At 48.1% G+C, this 20,025-nt stretch overlaps 2 protein-coding genes across 8 annotated transcripts in view; one reads left to right on the top strand and one right to left on the bottom strand.

Moving 5' to 3' along the window:
• Window positions 1-7,139, top strand: part of ARHGAP17 (Rho GTPase activating protein 17) — an 89,137-nt gene extending 81,998 nt beyond the window's left edge. For 3 of the 7 annotated variants that reach the window (XM_029220431.1, XM_029220430.1, XM_029220436.1), the window contains one exon: window positions 6,261-7,139. In XM_029220431.1, the coding sequence (XP_029076264.1) occupies window positions 6,261-6,391 (131 nt within the window). In that variant the 3' untranslated portion in view covers window positions 6,392-7,139. Of the gene's footprint in view, window positions 1-390; window positions 439-2,221; window positions 2,271-5,139 lie in introns of all 7 variants that reach the window. The other 4 variants (XR_003793121.1, XM_029220435.1, XM_029220432.1 and 1 more) reach the window with 4 other exon arrangements.
• Window positions 7,140-13,731: 6,592 nt separating this feature from the next.
• SLC5A11 (solute carrier family 5 member 11) overlaps window positions 13,732-20,025 on the bottom strand; it is a 51,587-nt gene continuing 45,293 nt past the window's right edge. Inside the window, exons 11-16 of the mRNA XM_029220799.1 lie at window positions 18,938-19,045; window positions 18,448-18,598; window positions 16,689-16,857; window positions 16,076-16,291; window positions 15,226-15,394; window positions 13,732-14,034 (exon numbers count right to left, since the gene is read on the bottom strand). Coding sequence (XP_029076632.1) covers window positions 13,829-14,034; window positions 15,226-15,394; window positions 16,076-16,291; window positions 16,689-16,857; window positions 18,448-18,598; window positions 18,938-19,045 — 1,019 coding nt within the window. The 3' untranslated portion in view covers window positions 13,732-13,828. The remainder of the gene's footprint in view (window positions 14,035-15,225; window positions 15,395-16,075; window positions 16,292-16,688; window positions 16,858-18,447; window positions 18,599-18,937; window positions 19,046-20,025) is intronic.

Genomic DNA, 20,025 nt, shown 5'->3' with positions numbered 1-20,025 from the left:
TACTATTTGATTTAAGGATGGGATGGATAGATTTTTTTTTAGTGTGTTTTCTTAAAATGGTAATTAGGAACTTTGAATCATATCTTAGAACAGCCTAGTTTTAAATTTTCCTAAGTGGAGCCATTTTTAGAGAAGTAGCCGAAATATACCTCTGGGCCCTCCAAGCGTCCTGAATGACATCTCTGCTGAAAATGAGCAAAGGATACACCCCACACTGGTACCCTAAGTGATGAGGGTTAACCGACTAGTCTTTCTTTGGATAACTTTTTTTTTTCAGGAATATAATGCATGATTTGTGTGTGTTATAAATTGTTAACTTTTTTTCTGATGACAGTTCAGCTTTTATGTTTAAAAAAACAAAGCTACATTGGTTTGTTTGTTTCCCAATAGATGCCCTTCCTAGCGCCCTCACAGGTGGGGAAGGTTTCCAGGACTAAGGTCTGTAACCCCCCCAAGCAGCTTCCTGCAGCTCCAAATGCTCCTGCTTAGCGGTGTTTCGCATACATGCTTTTGACTTTGTGCTCAGGAGCAGCCCTCTGACCCCCTGCCATCCATTCTCTAGACATCACTTTTGTTTTTATCAGAAGCACTTTGAGCTGCAAATGCTTCGAATTCAAGAGGTAGATGTCAGTAGATTGCAAGCCCGATTTCAAGCCGCTCAGATAAGATACTAAGAAATGTCTCCTTTCTTTTTGGTAAGCCTTTCACAAGCATTCTGCTCTTTTCAGCGTGATTTCCCTCTCATTGATTGGCTCATCAGCATCCATCCAAAGAGGCCTCGGGTGCAGTTAGCACGGAAAATTGCGTCCCTTGTGTCTTGAGCTTTAAGTTTTAATTTTATCTCTTAAGTGCAAGTTAACTGCATGGAGCTTCTTAATTTGGTGTTTGAATTTCTCAGGACCCGCCCCCCCCCCAAAGAAAATCTTCCTCCAAAGATCCCACACTAAATTTCTTTGCATTCTGGCATGCTTACATTTTGCTTTCTTAAACCATATGAGCTTTTTGAGAGGTACTGTGAGGCTCATCTGAATCTTGCCTTTAGGTCCACACTTAGACGGAATAAGGCTCTCGTTACTGCTCTAATTAGCTGATCTGAGCCTTGAGCCTTCAGTGGACTCTACTTAGCCGGCGTTTCCACATCTTTGGTCTGAGGAAGACTTTCTATAGATACCAGAAGGGGAAAACAAGAATGCGATCTTTACAACACAGAGGAGGGCACGGAGGCGTGTTCCGCCTTCCTGACTCCTAGGTGATGAACCCAAAAGTCTGTGGTTGCCCAGTCGGGTGTGAAAATCACAGAGTGAAGTGACTAAACCCTAATTAAGGCTGAGCCTTTTAATACTTCAATACTTGTGACACATCAGAATTTTATTCCCAGATCTTCCCTTTTATTTAGATGAAAGACTACAGACCAGAATTATGTCTGCTCTTTAATACCATGTTTACCTGGGGTGTACTTATTTCAGAAGCTTATTTTATTGATCTGCTATAACACTGCAGTGCTGTGTACTTTGACAGTTGTCAGATAAGTGAAATTTGATATTATAAATACTTTTCCTTAGGATATTAGCTAAATATTTTAAAACCAATCTGCACTTCGAATTCTCCTAACTCAAGAAATTACAGGTCACCACCATTATCTTTGTATTACAGAATTAATTTTTAATTTCTTAAAATCCCCTGGATTGCCATTAGGAGCACACAAAAGGCCAGCGTTTGGAATTTATGAATATGCTTGTGTTGTTCATGCTGCTCTTAAGCAATCTTGGATATAGCCATTGGGTATTTCAAGAAGAAAAAAATGTAACTTCCCTAGACAGGTAGTCCTTTATTGTGACATCATGTTTTCACTTGGAAAACTCTAGACAGACAAATTCCTGAGAACAGGTTATTCATTCAGAGCATTTAATCTTAAAAATTGAATTAAGGCCTGGGGATTAAGAGAAACTCTTGGGGGTGATTACTGCTGCTAAACAGGTTGGACAGCCAATTTGTGGCAGCTCAACACCAGCACCAGAGAAAGGAGGGATTCTGCTGTCATTTTGAATCTCTTCCTAATTTGTTACTCTAGAAAGCAGTAGGAAAAAGAAAGAAAGAAAGAAAGAAAAAGAAAGCAGTAGGAGTTTAGCTTTGCAAGGAAAAGAGTTCACATCTTGCTGTTTTTAAAGTAATAGATTTTAGCCAAGAGTGTTCTAATTTAACATTTTATTAAATAATTTAGATGTATGACCTGCCAAATTCAGTAGGAACTGAAATTGGAATATTTAATGGTAAGGAAAAGGCACCTGATTGGCCAAAGCATTTTTGCTACTTGATGATCATATTTGTGCACTAATGCCTGATATTAACCGGTCACTCTAACCCTGCCTGCTTGCACCCCTCCTAATAGTGCATGTGCTAAAGGAAGCTGGCTTTGTTCATGCTTGCTGCCAAGTACTCTGAATACTAAGCGTGTTCACAGACATGCAACACGTCATCACCAGGCTGGCCTTGTTACCTCTTTAACTTCCAGTCTTTTCGGTACTGGGCAGGCTTGAGGGGTAGTGGAAAGAGCACGCACTAGAATCAGACAAGCCTGAATTAAAATTTCAGCTCACTCTGTGTAACGATGGCACGGCACAACCTGGCTGATCTGGAAAATGGTGACATTTGTGAGAATAACCTTCAAAGGGATTACAGTAGATAAAATAAGAAAAGCATCATGCGGTTCTTAATATGCAGGGGGTCTAAGTAAATGGTAGCTATTTATTATCATTTTTATGGAGAAAAAAAAAAAGATAATACAGAGTTAGGTATTAGATTCGTATGTCACCATTTTAAAAACTCATGCCGGGACACAGACGCAGGAGGTCTGGAGCCCAGGCATCCATATTTTGATCCTGATGTGCCACTTGGTGGTGGGTTAAAAAGACAGTGCTCTGGAGTAGAAAATGTTCTTAATTTAGTGAGGCTGAGATTAATTTAGTGAGTCATTTGTCCACTGTATGGTGGTAGAACGAGTCACAATAGTGGTCATCAGACACTTGGGACTTTGTTGGTTCTCATAGCCTTTGCTTTTTAAAATTAAACTCCTTTTATATCATGAAAGTAATGCTTTTTTTTTTTTTTTTTTTTGCGGTACGCGGGCCTCTCACTGTTGTGGCCTCTCCCGTTGCGGAGCACAGGCTCCGGACGCGCAGGCTCAGCGGCCATGGCTCACGGGCCCAGCCGCTCCGCGGCATGTGGGATCTTCCCGGACCGGGGCACGAACCCGTGTCCCCTGCATCGGCAGGCGGACTCCCAACCACTGCGCCACCAGGGAAGCCCAGTAATGCATTTTTAAAAATAAGTATGATACTAAAACAAACTGGGGAATTAGAAACAATAAGAAATCACCCTTCCATAATTGAAAAAGTCCACCATTCATATTTTATTTTTTCCTTCTAGTTTTTTTTTTCTAAAAGGCAAGGGGATGCACAATCATAATTATGTGGCATGTACAGATTTTGATTTTGCGGTTTTATCTTACTTTACATCGCATGCTCTTTCCCACGTTACAATGTAGTTTTTCAGTGACTGCATAATATTTCATTAAGCAGATGTATTATTGCTCGTAGTTGGACATTTAAGTGGCTTCTGCTTCTACTTGCACTTTATTTTTAATAAGTAGATGTCAGAATCATGTCAAGATAAACATCCAGTGAGACTGGAACAGAATCTCTTCTTTGACTGAAATAATAAAAAGTTGACTCAGTCTCCCAGAGATGAGTCAGCCTCTCACAGCCCTATAAACCTGATGAGGACTGCAAGGAAGTCATTCCCTCAGACTGTAGTTTAGAGAAGGATTTAATGATCGGGAGGGGGCTGATTCACCCTGCAGCCGGGCCTGAAATGTTTGATTTCAATGAGGTATTTGGATCTGTTACCTGTCCAAGTGGCTATCAGAATACCTTGGCCTTTCCGGAGGGGAGGTTTACAACCTAAAAGCACATATTCAAAATTGCTGAAGTGACAGACTTTCTAGGACCATACTCTAAATTGTAGAATGCCAGTTCCCACCCTCGCAGGGTCCACTCCTAGATAAAGATACTCAAAAAAGGAGGGAACCAGGCTACATCAGTCAGAGCCGCAGAGCAGTGGTGAACCACGTGGCATTCTGCCTGTGAGCGGAGGCTGTGACCTGGGCCTCTTCCTCTGCTTTCTTGTTTTTATTTTTGGTTTTTTTTTTTTCCTCTTTTAATCTAATATCTTTCATATGAACTTAGCTCCAAGCCAGATGCTCAAAGACCAGCCCTTCTTGGAATGCATATAATGGAAAATGATGCCTTGTGTAAATCTATAGCCAGAAAGTTTTAGAGGTGTTTAAGAAAATACTGAAGGGCTCCTGCAGGCACTTTCTAAAATAACCTTTATCTCCTCTGTGCCGAGGTGAAGCAGAGCGTTTAAGCCTCAAGCCATCATCTGCTTAGACGCTGTCTTCTCTCCCAGGCCGCTCACCCAAGGGCGTACGTCCTCCTGGGGGGGCTGGGGAGACGCCCTCTGCAGATTAAGAACCAGGCTCCAGAGCCCAGCCCGTCTGGCTCTGCTCCTCCTTCCAGTGCCGGCTGTGTTGGAGAGCTGAGCCTCCCAGAGGCTCCCCTGCTTGTTGGTTTTACAAATATAAGACCCGAATTGTCTGAAATGCCATCCAGCACCTGAACTCTTTGACACCTTGGCACCTTCATAAACCTAGACGTTTCTCTGGGTTGTGGTGTGTAGGAAGCCTCGACAGATGGGCCTTCCAACCCAGGAGTCACTGAGAGTAAAGGGACGCCCCAGGAAGTAAGTGGATCTCGCAGCTCAGAGCTGTGGGCACGGGTCGGATCAGGAACCAGTCTCAAAGCAGTGAGCCTCCCAGGGTGCACCTGCATTTGCCAGCTCTGTCTGTGTGGGTGAGGAGAAGGTAAAACAGAAGTACTGCCGAAAGCAGCTCCCAGCAAGGGCAGACACGGTGTACCTACAGCACAGCAAGTACAGAGAAGCAGCTCTTAAGCATAACAGGGAGACCCCAGCACACCCACCTCCCACTCTGCCTCCCTCCGTGCTCCCTACATGACTAGCTCTAACCTGGCACAGTGAAACTACCACAAATCTGAACGTCTCCCTTCTCTCTTCCACCAGCCCTAAAATCCCTAACAAGGCTCATCATTTGCTAGAACTCACATCTACCAGAGAAACAAATTCTTCAAGACAGAAGGGCCTGTCTCCCCCACTTGGCTGTAGGCTTCATTAAATCTGTGTCTGGCTTGTTCACTGTTGTGTCCTCACCGGTAGAATGTGGGAGGTGCTCAGTAAGTATTTGTTTATGAATGAGGGAATCTGAGGCTCACCGTCTCACTAGGAAGAGGGCTGTGATTGGTTAAGGTGTCTTGTGAGCATGGGAGCGAGGGATGATGGCTTGAGGACCGTGTATTTACTGTCTTGCCGAAGGAGTTCCAGCCAACATAATAAGACGTGAAAAAGGAATTGGAGTTATATAAGTATTGGGTTGGCCAAAAAGTTCGTTTGGGTTTTTCCATGTTACAGAAGAACCCGAACGAACTTTTTGGCCAGCCCGAGAGTAGAAATAGATGAGAAAATTAATATTTGTAGGAGATTTGGTGCTACACTTCAGTGATTGTTCCCCCCTCCCACCCCAGGGACATTTGGCAGTGTCTGGAGACATCTTTTGTTGTCACACTGTGGGAAAGAGAGCTGTGTGCCATCGGCATCTAGTGGGTTGAGGGAAGGGATGCTGCTAAACATCCTACAGTGCACAAGACAGCCCCACAGCCCAGAGTGATCCGGCCCCAAATGTCACTAGTGCCGAGGTTGAGGGCATAGCATTAATAACAGGAGGACACTCACCAACCTCGGAGGAGGGAACTTTTCCCAGTGAAGCTCAGCTATTCCTGCAGCCCAGATGTTGTCAGGAGATTTCAGTTAATGTGTTAGAGACATTGGTAGGAGTAAGGTTTCCTCTCCTCAATCACAGAAAGCAAATCCTTCCAGGGTTGCATCTCTGAGGACTGCCGTGCACTCACAGAAAGGACCACTAGAGCCAGGAGGTGGGGCCGTGCCACGGGACTGGCTGCCCCTGGGGTATCAAAGGCTTGACTCAACTTCTCAGGGCTGATGGTGCCTCTAGTAAGGGAGTGTGCGTGCATGGGCTGACTCTCAAACTTTCCAGCTTCTCCTCTCCTCGGGTGGCCTCTTGGGTGTTACCACGCATTGATACCATGTCTCCTCGTGTTTTTGTCCAGACGCCAATTCTAGGGTTTCAGAACCGCTTCGCAGCATCTTTCCTGAAACGCATTCAGACTCAGCCAGCAAAGACCTGCCCGGCCGCATTCTGTTGGATATGGACAATGATACAGAAAGTACCGCCCTGTGAGGAAAGCCACCCCCTGCCCTTGACCCCTTCCATCCTGGCTAGTGGAGCAGGGGCAGGCAGACGTTAATCTTCGCAGACCAAACAGCGAGAAGCTTTCAGTGGAGGGAAAAAGAAGGCCTCACCATGCAGGACATGGCCTTCTGACAGCCTGAGGAGAGAGCCGAGGCTGACACTTAAAGCTGAATGACCTGTGTCTTGAAGAAGTTGGCTTTCTTTACATGGGAAAAAATCATGCCAAAAAAAAAAAATTTTTTTTTTAAAGAAAGAAAGAAAAAAGAAATACCTGCAGTGGAAAGAGTATCATTGCCGAGGCATGTGTAGGAAGCATTTGTCACCGCTATTAATGCAGGCAGCGCCATCAGCAATTTGGAATGAATAAAAAGCAATGCGTTAACTATCTATTTAATAAAGTACATCCATTACACAAGTCACCTGCTTCCTGCTACTTGGGCTTTCGTTCTTATATATCACAAGGGAGGTTCCTCTTCTTCGGACGTGCTGCAGAATCATTTTGTATGAAGCATGGTCTGTGTCTACCCAACTGCCTCAGAACCACAAGCATTGGTGGTGACTGCTGGATCCGTCACCTCAGCAAACTGGATTGCCTTGGCCTCGTTGGATTGCCAGAATGTAGACGGAAATGTACTGTTCTTTTTTTTTTAAAACAATGTAATTGCTACTTGATAAGGAGCGAACATTATTCTAGTTTTCATGTTTAATTTGAATTAAATATATTCTGTGGTTTATATGAAAACTTCATCATTCTTAGAGGCAAAGCTGTGGATTGTGTGTGCGCATGTTGTCACTTAACTACATAGAACTGGGGATGGGACGTCTGGGGGTCTAGCTGTGAATGTAGAAGTTTGAAAGAGTGGCGAGCAAGGTCACAGCAGTGAGACCAGCCACCAGGTGACCCAGAGACTGCCCGGACTGGCTGTCTCTTAGCGAATGTTCCATGGGCTGGGCTCTTCCTTTGCTCTCACCAGTCCTGACACCCTTTCTTGTCCGGAGACACTTGTCTTGTCTAGAGACACTTAGACCCTTGGAGGCCAACTCGCAGTACTCAGCCCCACAGGCCTAGGGCAGGAGTCAGAGCCATTACGTTGCAGGGGAATATCCTTTTCCAGTGACTGGAAGGCACTTCCTTCCCAGGATTGAAATACTTGGGAAGAGTGGGTGGGGAATTGGAGCAAAGCGAGGCCGACGGGCTGGATGGCTGTTGTGACGATAGCCCCTCCCCGTGGCCCAGATTTGGCGTCATCTTTTGGAACACATGCTGCCGTGTTGGCTGCCCTGGGCAGCTCCACTGATAGAACTGCTCGCCAGGTGCATCCGTGACCCAGCCCTTGCTCAGAAGCCCCTGGACCTCCTTCCCCTATGAATTGACTTAAGTTTAACTTGAAAAGGGCAATCGCTTTTTCCTCTTAACTCAGAGTTTCCTGTGCCCCAAAGTACTCCCTGCACTTCTTAATTACATTGAAAATATGTACCTGTAGACCCATTTACCCCGGGATCTTAAATTTGTGTTTGCCGAAGGCTCACTCTTTCCTTCCTCATACACCATCCCTGTTCTTTTTATATATATATATAAATTTATTTATTTATTTATTTTTGGCTGTGTTGGGTCTTCGTTGCAGCACGTGGGCTTTCTCTAGTTGCGGAGAGCGGGGGCTACTCTTCGTTGCGGTGCATGGGCTTCTCATTGCGGTGCTTTATCGTTGCGGAGCATGGGCTCTAGGTGCACGGGCTTCAGTAGTTGTGGTGCGTGGGCTCAGTAGTTGTGGCGCACGGGCTTAGTTGCTCCGTGGCATGTGGGATCTTCCCGGACCAGGGCTCGAACCCATGTCCCCTGCATTGGCAGGCGGATTCTTAACCACTGTGCCACCAGGGAAGTCCCCATGCCTGTTCTTTTTCTCTGCTCCCCCTCCCCACTGCCCTTAGCTCTAGAACAAACCTTATAGAGAAAGCAAAGGTCTCGATGTATGTTGCTCATAAGCGTTGACCCCTTCTTCAAGGAGCCCAGCTGTCCACAGTCAGGCATCTCTGCAGACCTTGGAGATGCTTCCTCCAGGATGCCTGATCTCATACTCAGGAGGGAGCTGGGACGCAGTGCTTGCCGAGGAGACGGCATTGGTGCCTGGGGACATGGAAGGGCCGTGATGAACAAAATGATTCTGAAATACAGCAAACCCTACCCTCATTATTTTAAGAACAGTGTTCCATTTTCACTCTCCTATTGTTTGTAGCAATCTCCCTGCCTCAACAGCTCCGATCTAAAGAAAAAGGAAACCTCCTTGCCCCTGTACATGTGTCAGTGGCTGCCCTCCATCTTCTTGGATGGGCGAGCCATAGTGTGGGTCGTGGCGGCTCAGTTGTAATTGCACCATGGCGGAAGCACCTCCAAGGTGCTGCAGAGATGTGATCACCTCTGCCAGGGGAGGCGTCACGTCGCTGTCACCTCGCCCTGGCACTACACATGGGAGAGAGGTAGACAGCTCTGTAATCTAATTCTTTAAATTTACTTATGTATTTATTTTTGCCTCGCAGCTTGCAGGATCTTAGTTCCCCGACCAGGGTTAGAACCCGGGCCCCCCCCCCCCCAGTGAAAGTGGAGTCCTAACCCCTGGACCACCAGGGATTTCCCGAGAAGTCTGTAATCCAAACTCATGTGGCCATCCCTGACCATCCAGGAAGGTGCTGGCCTCTAGGAAGATGCTGCTGGTATCTGCCCCTTCAGATTGCTTCCTTCTCTTCTCCAGAGAACAGTTTCTCCTGGAAACTTCAGTCCTGTGTACTCAGGCCTTCTGTTCCTGCTCTCCAACCCACAGCTACACCAGGGTCGGGGACATGTGCCTCTCACCACACACCCCTTGCAAGCAACACCCATCTAGCCTGATCTTGATCCAGTGCTTCGGAGACTGCAGGGGGTCGGGGCATCCCCCTGGCTGCCGTGATTGTGCTGGATTACCTGTGTATTCCCAAGCGTTCAGATGCAATTGGAATGACTGAATCCCTGCACCTCCTTGATGACCTTGGTTCCCTTGGGGACCCTTGTCCCACTCTTGGGGCTCCAGCTCCCAGTGCTGTCCTGAGCCCAGTGAGTCCCATAAGTGCTCTTGCTTGAAAGTCTTAAGACAAACCCTCTTTCTAGGTTCTCTACCTGTGGTCTGTTGCCACCATTCTGCCACCTGCGCCATGAGCCTGGTGGTGTGTAACCATATTCCGGAGCCTTCGCCCTCTTCTCACAGATGCCACTCTACCATCTCTTTACTCCAGGGTCTCAAGTGGGCTCTGTGCCTCATAGTCTAGAGGTCTTGCGTCAGACTGGGCAGCACCCCATTGACAGATATTTCTAGACCAATGGCTTCCACTTTTCTAATATCGTAGTGATGGAGCTGAGGATAAAGAAAGATCTGCTGGCATAGTGAAGCCACTGGCTCCAATGCAACCAAAAGGCAAAAAGTGGTCATGGAAATTCCCTGGTGGCCCAGTGGTTAGGACTCGATGCTCTCACTGCCAGGACCCGGGTTCAATCCCTGGTCGGGGAACTAAGATTCCACAAGCCATGTGTTGCAGCCAAAAAAAAAAAACACACAAACACAAACACATTTATTATCTCATAGTTTCTGTGGGTCAGGAGTCCAGGCACAGCTTAGCTGGGTCCTGTCCTTGGGTCTCACAAGACTGCAGTCAAGGGTCAGCCAGGGCTGGGGTCCCGTCTGGAGGTCCAACTGGGGAAGGACCCACTCCTAAGCTCCCTCAGGATGTTGTCAGAAGTCATGTGCTTATGCTTGTTCTGAGGCCCAGGACTTCTTGCCATCATTGAGGGGTTGCCCTCAGCTCCTAGAGGCTGCCTGCAGTCCCTGGTCACGTGGGCTTCCCTGGGAAGGCTGCTACTTCGGCAAGCCAGCAAGGACAGCCCCTAGAGTGAGTTTGCTAGCAAGACAGAGTCTACATGCTGTAATACAATTACAGATGACATCTCATCACCTCTGCCGTATTGTATTGGTTAGAAGTCAGTTGCAGGTTCTGTCCACACTCGAGGGGAGGGGATTATACAAGGGCATGAACACCAGGAGGTGGGGGGTCACTGAGGGTCACCTTGGGGTCTGTCTGCCACACACATCAAAATGTCATTACAAATGACACGTCAGGGTATACTTGAGCCAAATATATTTTTGGAAGAACCAAAACAATTCACCAGGGTTCTGTTTTTACCCTCTACATTTGTATTTGAATTCAGTTTTCATGCACATCAATAAATTATATTTGATGACCAAAATTTTTTTTTCACATCATTTCATGGTAGAAACAGCATTCTTGCTTTCATACAAGGATGCTTAGAATTGAACCCATGGCTTCTAAATACTTCTGTGTCTCCTCCAGGGGAATACTGGCCTAGACCCTGGGGAACCAACGTGAACCATACAACTGTGGCCTCGGCCCCCAGGAAGCTTGCAAACAAGTACGCAGGAAACAGATAGAGATTGCGGAGTGGGGGAGCCGTGGAAGTATGTGGGAGGAAGGCCCACCTTGGTGGAGGAAGGAGGGGGGAGGTGGGCCCTCCAGATGCTAGGAATGGCTTGTGAGGTGAGCGACAGCATGGAATTAGGGGAAGCGGGCAACGGGCAAGGAGTGAGGCTGGTGAGGGAAGCAGGAGCTGGAGTGTGAAGATCCTTATAACTCATGTTTGGAGTCATCAAAGGGAGCTGCAGACACAGGAGGGGAGTGACTGTCGGATTTGGACTTTAGGTCCTCGTGGCTGCAATGCAGAAAATGGACTGAAGCGGGGGCAAGGTAGCAGCAGGACATCCCCGAGAGAGGAGCCAGTGGGGCCCCGATAAGGCAGAGGTAGTGAGCCCACGAGCACAAGTTTAGGGAGACAGAGCCAGCGTGACGTGGTGACTGATGGGGGCCTTTCCCAAAGGTGAGAGCGGGTCCTTTGGGCAGCCCTAGAGACCATCGTCTGTGGTCAAGGAGGGTTTGGAAGTTGCACAGTTTCCAGAGGGCAGAGGATGGGTGATGAGTCAGCCATTCAGTCACCTCCACGAGCTCAGACCTCAAGGACTGACTTGATGCAGGAACAGTGGGTGTTCCTGGGCAGGGGTGGGCAGCCAGGCCAGGGAGGGGGTGTGGCTGGAGGATATGAGACAAGGAGCCAGACATCTGTGTTCTGGAGGTCATCCATTCACCAGGCTGTGCTAGGCATCAGTGTAAGCCATGCCTTCTGCCCTCGTGGAACTTCCTCTCTAGTTGGGAAGATGCTTAAGCAATCAGTAATAAAGTGTGATACCTGCTTTGAAGATGCATGTCATAGTGGGTGTGGGATGACCAAGGAAGTCTTCCTGGAAGAAGTGATGTTTAAGCAGTGACTAGAATAAGAGGTAGCCAGGAAAGGAAGGGGGGGATCGTTTAGGCGGAGGGAAGAGCAGAAGCAAAGACCTACTTACTGGATATTTATGGGGCTCACTGGGTGTCAGCCACTGTGTTAGGCCCGCAGGTGGGACAGCATGAGTGTGGTCTGACCCTAGACTGTGAAGGGAGAGCAATCAGAGTCGAAGCTGAGAAGAGGCCTGGCTGTCAGGGGTCTGGAAATTCCCATCCAGGTGTGTGCACCTGATCCTGGGAGCAAGCAGAGGAGTGGCTTGATCAGATTTGCTCTCTCTGCCTGGAGCTGGAGAATGTGCAAGATCAGAGGCAGGAAGGCCAGTCGGGACACTGGTGGCAGCGATCCAGGGGAGAGGTGGCAGTGGCCTAAGCTGCCACAGTGACAACTCCCACCAAAACGCACTTCTGACCCCAACCTGTGGCAGCAGAGGTCTCGGCATGGCAGGGGGCTGGGGGGCAGGCCTGGCTGAGGGACAATTTGGGGAAGCCTTCTGGGCCTCCCACTCCCCTCCTTTGGCCCTTGAGAGGGTCACTCAGCCTCCCCTTGAGCCCACTTGCCCCAGACAGAAGCTCAACCTCTTGCAGAGCCAGTTACAGGGTCTGGATAGCAGGCACATTAGCAAACAGCTCTCCATAGGGGCCCTTTCCTGGGAGGGCCAAGGGGCCTTTGTCCAAACCACAGCTGTCATCTGGATCCGTGTGGAAAAGCCAGGCCTCTGACTAGGATAGGTGTCGAGCTAATGCCTTTACCTTTGGACAAGGCTGGTCCAGGTGTTGAGGGCATCGAGTAGAAACTCAAAAGATGTCATGAGTGACTGCATGAACCAGTGACTCCTCAGCCCCAGGGCTTCCTGTCCATGCTCCTTGGAAACTGGGCTTCCTTGAGAAACTACTCATTCTCCAGTTGCTAAGCCAGTGAGTGGTTCTAACCCATCCCGCCCCCCAGCCCCCTTAACCCCAGGACTAGGGTACTATCTCATGGCCCTGGGCCGCCCCAGAGTTGGTCTCAGGGCTAACCAACTCTGTTGGCTGTCCCGCCCCTGCTCTTAGCTGTGCGTGTGGCACACACAGCCCCTACAGGTCATCCCATCAGACCCCACTGGGGCCCAGAATAATTAGGATGCCTGACTCTCCACAGAACAGGCGTGGCTGTTCTTCAGGTCAAAAGCCCTATTACCCCTCGTCCAGTAACGATTTATTGTGGAGTTGCCCATCCTGGCTACTTGTTTTAGGGAAGCATCATTGTGGAGAATCAAGCAAAGAAACCCAGGCTAAGGCAGAGCTTGGGACGTGCACACAATTCCCTGATTTTTTTATGGCACAAGATTCCAGGGCACCAACTCGGGTCTATTTCCCAGACATCATAGTGAGGGGCAAGTTTCACAATGAGAAAGTCTTTGGGCACCAACTATTCCTTCACCCAAAGCCAGCAACAGTGAAAGTCGGGAGATAGAATGCGGGTGCCATTCCCTGTGCTTGGAAGGTGAGCTGGAGAGAGTTCAAGCGCTAACAGTCAGCCCAGGGGATGTGGCTACCAGGGGGCTGGGCATCTCTTCGCTTGTCCAACCCTTTGAATTTGGCTGTTAATGTTACATGATGGACAGGAAGAGTGAATAACTGGCCTTTTGAGACAAAGAAGCCTTTATGCCTCTCTCTTTTTCCAGCTTCTAGCCTTCATTCCCCTTTTTATTTTTTTGCAGTACACGGGCCTCTCACTGTTGTGGCCTCTCCCGTTGCAGAGCACAGGCTCTGGACGCTCAGGCTCAGCGGCCATGGCTCACGGGCCCAGCAGCTCCGCGGCACGTGGGATCCTCCCGGACTGGGGCACGAACCCGTGTCCCCTGCATCGGCAGGCGGACTCTCAACCACTGTGCCACCAGGGAAGCCCCTTTAAGAACAGGACTAACTAAATGTCATGTTGAAAGTGGCCCATAGACACCTTTGAAGCCTGGTGGTAAACAAACAAGGCTTTATTATTTTTTTCCTTCATTAAAAAATTGGGGCATTGATAGCAAACTGAGAGCTTGGACCCCTGGGTTCACCCCCATGTTAAGCAAAGTAGCCCCAGAGAAAGATGGCACAGCTGACACAGATGAAGAGGTTGACGTCCAGAAGGGTTTTCACCAAGGGGTTTTCATCCAGGGAAACTATGACAGGGTCTGTTGTGCTCGGCATCTCCTCCTTGCCCTTGTTCTCCACCCCACAGAGCCACAACATGGCTTTCACCACTTTGGACTGCTTTTTGGTCATGTCACCTAAAAAGAACCCAGCAAATAAGGGTCATAAGGATGGGCTGTGTCTCCCAGGCAAGAGAGAAGAGAGACCGGGTGTGTCCCACGCACTGTGATAAATACTTTATGTTCCTTTTCTGGAAGGTATCCATTAAGACTTTGATTCTGGAAGACTCTTTAGTTCTAGCAGATTGGTATTTTGAGACGTTTCACCATCTTCAGGTGCAGAATTTCAGATGAAAAGATAGAGACTCAGCCTAACTTGAGCAAAGCACACAGCTGGTTAGCAGAGGCAGAGGTGGGTTTAGGACCTGTTCTATCTGACTTCCTCCCTGTATTGCATCGCCTGCCAGGAGGCTGAAGAGAGATGTGCACTCTTGCAGGGAACTCTCCTTCCCCATTCGGAGCTGGGTCTGCAAAATCAGCTGCGGGTGGAGCCAGGCGGGTGACGTGTGGGAGTCAGGGGAGATGATTTTCTTATTAAACACGTCACCTCTACCAAGAAAGATTCTCTCATCTTTCTTGAAACACATGCCCTTCTGGATCTATCCTTGAGTTTCCCACGGTAGGATGACATGGGTTCATATCCACAATTATTATTTTTTTAAAGCCATGTATGATGATTAATGACAACCACAGCCTTGGGTCATGGAGACAGTAGGGACTGGTGGGGACCCTGGCTAACTGTATATTCCAGGTCTAAGGAACAGCTGCTTTGCAGCTCCAGACAACTTTTGCCATGCAGACATACGGGCTCCATGTTGCCAGATATTCCAGTTTTTCAAGAGAAGATGGAAATCTGGAATTTTATGTGAAATATCACAATTTTTAAATGTTAACTCACATTTTATTAAAAGAGTAGGTGAGCTAAAATAAAGCAAAATATGCCTGCAAGCTGCCAGTTTAAAACCAGTCATTTAGAGAATGCCAGCAGTACCCCAGCCTACCACATGGGGTTTTGGGAGGATCAAATGAACCATGTTTTAGTAGGCACTCAACAAACACTGGCTCTAATTTTCCACCTGAGGCATCTGTTGAAAGTTACTAACCCTTCCAGTGGCCAGAGAGTGAGGGAGGACCAGACCCTGGGAGTCAGGCAATGCTAAAATTCCAAGTGTGCCCATTTTCTGGCTTGAGATTTGGTAGAAAAATTTCCCCTTAATTATATGATGCTTCTTGAGGTTCCTACTGTAACTGAAGAGCAAAGCAACTCACAGCTGTGGTTTTGGGGCATGTTTTCTTGGACAATCTCGAACTGGACGTTGGTTCTGCTGGCCTCTGGTGTCCTGTTCTGAGAGAGGGTAAGAGGCGGGGGAGTTGCTGGTGGCACCTGTTCCTTCTGAACCATGGGGTCATGGCGAGTAAACCAGGTCAAGCGACTGACCTATGGAGCAGAGATGAACTGTGAGATGGGGGTGGAGCGGTGACTTTCATCCCTTTCTCCCACCGCCTTCCAACCCCAAGCTCAGCCTTCACACCCGAGTCTCTCCCAGTCTTGCCCTCTCACTCCACCCTCCAGAAAGCTTCAGCTCCCAGCGCTCTTCAGAATCAATGGACATTTTCCCCACCCAGTCCCCCATCTTTCTTGGACAGCCCTAATTCTCCAGTGGGGATCTCACCCTTCCTCATTCTAGTCCCCAGAGCTTAACCCTAGCCCGTGGGTGTGGGGGGAACCCTGTGATCAGCATGCAGCTCATCCATGTCTCTGGTCACGGGGAGTAAGTTGGTTCATGGGTGATCATGTGTCTTGAGCTGACTCCATCAACGGGCATCAGGAACTTCACTGGAAATGCTGGGACAAAAACGCTTACGCTTTTGCTTAATGAGAATAAGAGAGGATGTATCCCTAAAAGCTGCTGGGCCCACAAGGGGCCTGAGAACAGAAGGAGAGGTGAGAGATGAATTCTGATGGTCTTTTCAGTGTCCTGAAATCAAATTCTTCCCAAGACCCAGCCCTGGACTTTTCAGCTTTTTGAACAATCAGTCCTCTTCACTGAAGTCAATTGGGTTTTCTGTCACTAGCAGTGAAGGGTCTCAATAGATACAGTGTCAAACCCAAAAGTACCATCTCCTTGGAGGGCGGCTCTGTGAACCAGCTTACGACGGACACAGTGATCAGGGTGACGGAGGACAGAATCATGGAGAAGTAGAGGTAGTGGACATCCTTTACCACAGCTGGCCGCTCATCTGGCTGGTCACACCGAGGCTGCACGTAAATGAAGTCCAGAACGAGACGAACCAAGCCTAGGAGAAGGCCCAAGATGAGACCGAAGAAGGCGCCCTGTGAATCGGAGCAAGGCCGTCTTAGACACGGGCAGGGCTGTGGGGCGCCCGGCACAGGCCTCCGGAAACCTCAGCAAGCCCCCTCAAGAGCGTGGCTTTCTAGCGACGGTCACAGCAGGGGTCAGTGATTCGAAAAGGGCTGGAGATACTTATCTGTTTATCTTTTACATAGAATTAATCAATGACATATAATTCCCTGTTAATTCAGCTTCCCTGTTTAAGGACAAAATGCATCAAAATAGAACCCTCATTGCTTTTTTTCAAAAGCCAGCTAACACCCTCCCTGTATCTTCCCGCACAGAACTCATCCTCCCTAATGACACCTGATATCCTCATGTCCCTCTCCAGTCCCCTTCTCTCCCATCCGATGGGCTGAAGGGCTGATCCAGGGCTACCTTTTCGTTGGTCCGCTTCCAGAAACATCCCATGATGAAGACCACAGCCACGGGAGGCTGCAGGTAGGAGCTGATGGACTGGATGTAGATGAAGAGTTGGCCACCCTGGCTGGCCTGGACCACAGGGATCCAGAGGATGGAGACCAATACCAGCAGCAACACAAACACCCTGGTGCCGGATGGAGAGAGACCCCCCCCATTAGTGTTTTATCTCCCCTGAACACTTCTCTCTCTTTTTTATAGCTTTTCGGAGGTAGAATTTATATGCCATAAGATTCACCCATTATAAGTGTGCAATCCAGTAACTTTTAGTAAGTTTATAGAGTGGTGCAACCAACACCACAATCAAGTTTTAGAACTTCCATCACTCCGAAAAGTCCCCCCATGCCCATTTACAACTTATTCTTGTTCCCACCCTAAATAAGCACTTATCTACTTCTGTCTCTATAGGTTTGCCTTTTCTGGACGTTTCAAGTAAATGGTATCATACAATATGTGGTCTTTTGCAGTTGGCTTCTTTCACTTAGCATGTCTTAGCATGAGGTTCATCACATATCATGTATCAATCTTTCATTCCTTTTTGTTGTTGAAAAATATTCCATTGAGTGGATACGCCATTGTGTACCATTGTTTATCCTTCACCCATCAGTGGACATTTGGATTGTTTCTACTTTTTGGCTATTGTAAAAAATGCTGCTATGAACATTTGTATACAAGTCTTTGTACAGCCAGATGGTTTTATTTCTAGGGATGCAATTGCTGGGTCACATGGTGAGTTTATACTTAGCTTTTTAAGAAAATACCAAACTGCTTTTGAGCAGTTGAACCATTCTACATCCCCACATGCAATGCACAAGAGTTCCAACTTCTCTGCCTTCCTGTCTGCCTTTTTGATTATAGCCACTCTAGTGGGTGTGTAGTGGTATCCTGCAGGAACTTTCTGGACTACAATCTCACTTTTTATATTATTCTAGATGACAAGTCCTTTGTCAGATATATGGCTTGCAAATATTTTCTCCCAATCTGTGGCTTGGCGTCTCATCTTCTTAATGGTGTCTTTTGAAGCAAAAAAGTTTTGGGTTTTGATGAAGTCTAATTTATTTTTCTTTTTTTTTTAATGGATTATGCTTTTGATGTCATACCTCTCCCTAACCCAAGGCTGAGACAGCCCTTAGGTACACCTTCTTGAGGGGCAGAGTCCCAAGATGCTTATTAGCATATATTTTACATAAAATGTGCATGCCACTCACTTTGGTCATTTTCATCCCCCCCATTAGATATCAGGACTTTGCACAAGACTTGTTAGAGAAACCTTGCCCCCAGCCCCCAGAACACCCTTCTCCCTTTTACCTGGCTAACTCCTATTCACCCCTCAGGTCCCAGTCCAAGTTGAAGACTTTTCCTCTGACTCCCTAGGTGTCCCGGCTCCTCCATCATAACATTCACTGTGGTTGTAACTACCTGTTTACTTATCCTTTTCTTCTTCTAGCTCCACAAAGGCAAAACTGAGTCTTTTCTTTTCACTGCTGTATGCCCGGCACCTGGCGCGTAGTAGGTGCTCACTGAATAGCTCTTGAATGAATGAACGCCTTACTCATCCACGGAGCCCTGATGTACTTCACCTTTGCCATCAGAGGAGGCTGAGACAGCCTGGAGAAGTCGAAGGCTGGACTTTCCCTCTGGGTGGCTCAGCTTTCTCCTCCCTGGGTTATCTGGACTTTTCACACCACTGCCTGGCGCCAACCCAGTAAGACTTTACCTGCCCACAATCATGAGCTCCTTCTCAGATGCCCGAGGCCGGAGATGATTCCAGAGGTCCATGGTGAAGATGGTGCTGGCACTGTTAAAGATGGAGGTGAGGGAGGACATGAGCGCCGCCACCATCACAGCCATCATGAGCCCGCGGAGCCCTGGGGGCAGAAGGGAGGTCTTTGGGCCTCAAGCTTTTTCTGCCTTCACCGCTGACCCCATTTCCCAGGCCCATAGCCAGCTGGTCCCGAGAGGTTCAACTCGGAGGAGGCGGAACTCAGGGGTGGGAGCCAACAGGAGGGACTCAGAGGGGTGGGTGGGGCAGAGCCCCCTGCGTAGCCAGAGCCGGAGCTTTATTTGGGGGCTTAGTTCCTCAGCCCAGAGCCATTCTTTCCCACAGCCCTCCCATCTTGTCCCCCTCCTCAGATTAGAGCCCAAGCCAATGTCCTCCTTTCTGGGTGCCCCGGGGGGACTCAACTGAGGGGTGAAGGGACCATTACCTGTAGGCAGGAGTTCCAGTACAAGTTTGGGATACGCGATGTCAGAGCAGCCGGCGGGGTTGCTACAGACCTTCTGGCAGATTTCTGGGTCTGCACAAGCCACTTGGTCTATGGAGGAAACAAGCCCAGAGCTAAACAGACGGACCCTCAGAGGCCCAGGCCCGGCCCAAACACGGCCTGGCGCAGGCCAGCACCAGGAGACAGGGCTACTGTATATAAGTGTACAGTCCAATGAAATAAAAAGGAGCCTAGACTTGATAATCCATGGCCTTGTTACTTAACCATTCTGGACCTCAGTTGCCGTATCTGCAAAACTGGGACAGTAACAGAACTCTACTTCCTAAGATTATGGTGAGGATTAAATGAAATGACATACATTACACACTCAGCACAGAGTCTGGGACACAGGAAGTGCTGAATGCATTTCAGCCGTACTATTGTAACCCAGAAAAAGCCGAGACACCTCACGGCCAGTCTCAGCACAGTGCCCTACATCAGGCTCCCTAAGCCCCACAAAAGGACACGAGCAATTTACATCTTTACCTAAGTTCATCGGAAGTGCAAAGGAGAATGCCATCACTTGACACATGGCAAATATTTTAAAAGTTCCTCTTTTCCCCATCTCCTTCTCAACAGTATACATAGTTCAACAGCTGTTCCTCATTTTAGACTCATAAGAACCCAACCAGGCTCTGAATTTTCTCCTCCTCTCTCTCCATTTCTGTATCAATTCTTTTCTCTCCTGAACAGCATTTTGATTTTCTAGTGTAAATCCATCCAGACTTCCTGGCACCTCTAGTTCTTCATCTCTATCATGATGAACACATGCCAAGCTTAGAAGCATAGACCTCCTGCTTGGAAGACAGAAGAAGAGATTTAAAAATTATACGAGTGTGTGGCGCAGAGTAGATGCTCGATACGTTTTTCTTGGGGAGAGACTAGCTATCTCATTATTAGTGTAATCTTTACAGAGGGGAAGGGACCTGGTTATAATCACCCAGCAAGGTCATGTCGGAGACAGAACAGGTCTCTCAATCCAGTGCAATCTTTCAGAGAAGGAAGGCCAAGTTTCAGTGGTCTGGCATGTG

Source organism: Monodon monoceros, unplaced genomic scaffold, assembly GCF_005190385.1.
Source record: "Monodon monoceros isolate NGI ecotype Baffin Bay Population unplaced genomic scaffold, NGI_Narwhal_1 Super_Scaffold_13, whole genome shotgun sequence".
Taxonomy (NCBI): domain Eukaryota; kingdom Metazoa; phylum Chordata; class Mammalia; order Artiodactyla; family Monodontidae; genus Monodon; species Monodon monoceros.
The sequence above is the reverse complement of the archived record's forward strand: the minus strand, read 5'-3'. Positions and strand labels throughout refer to the sequence as shown.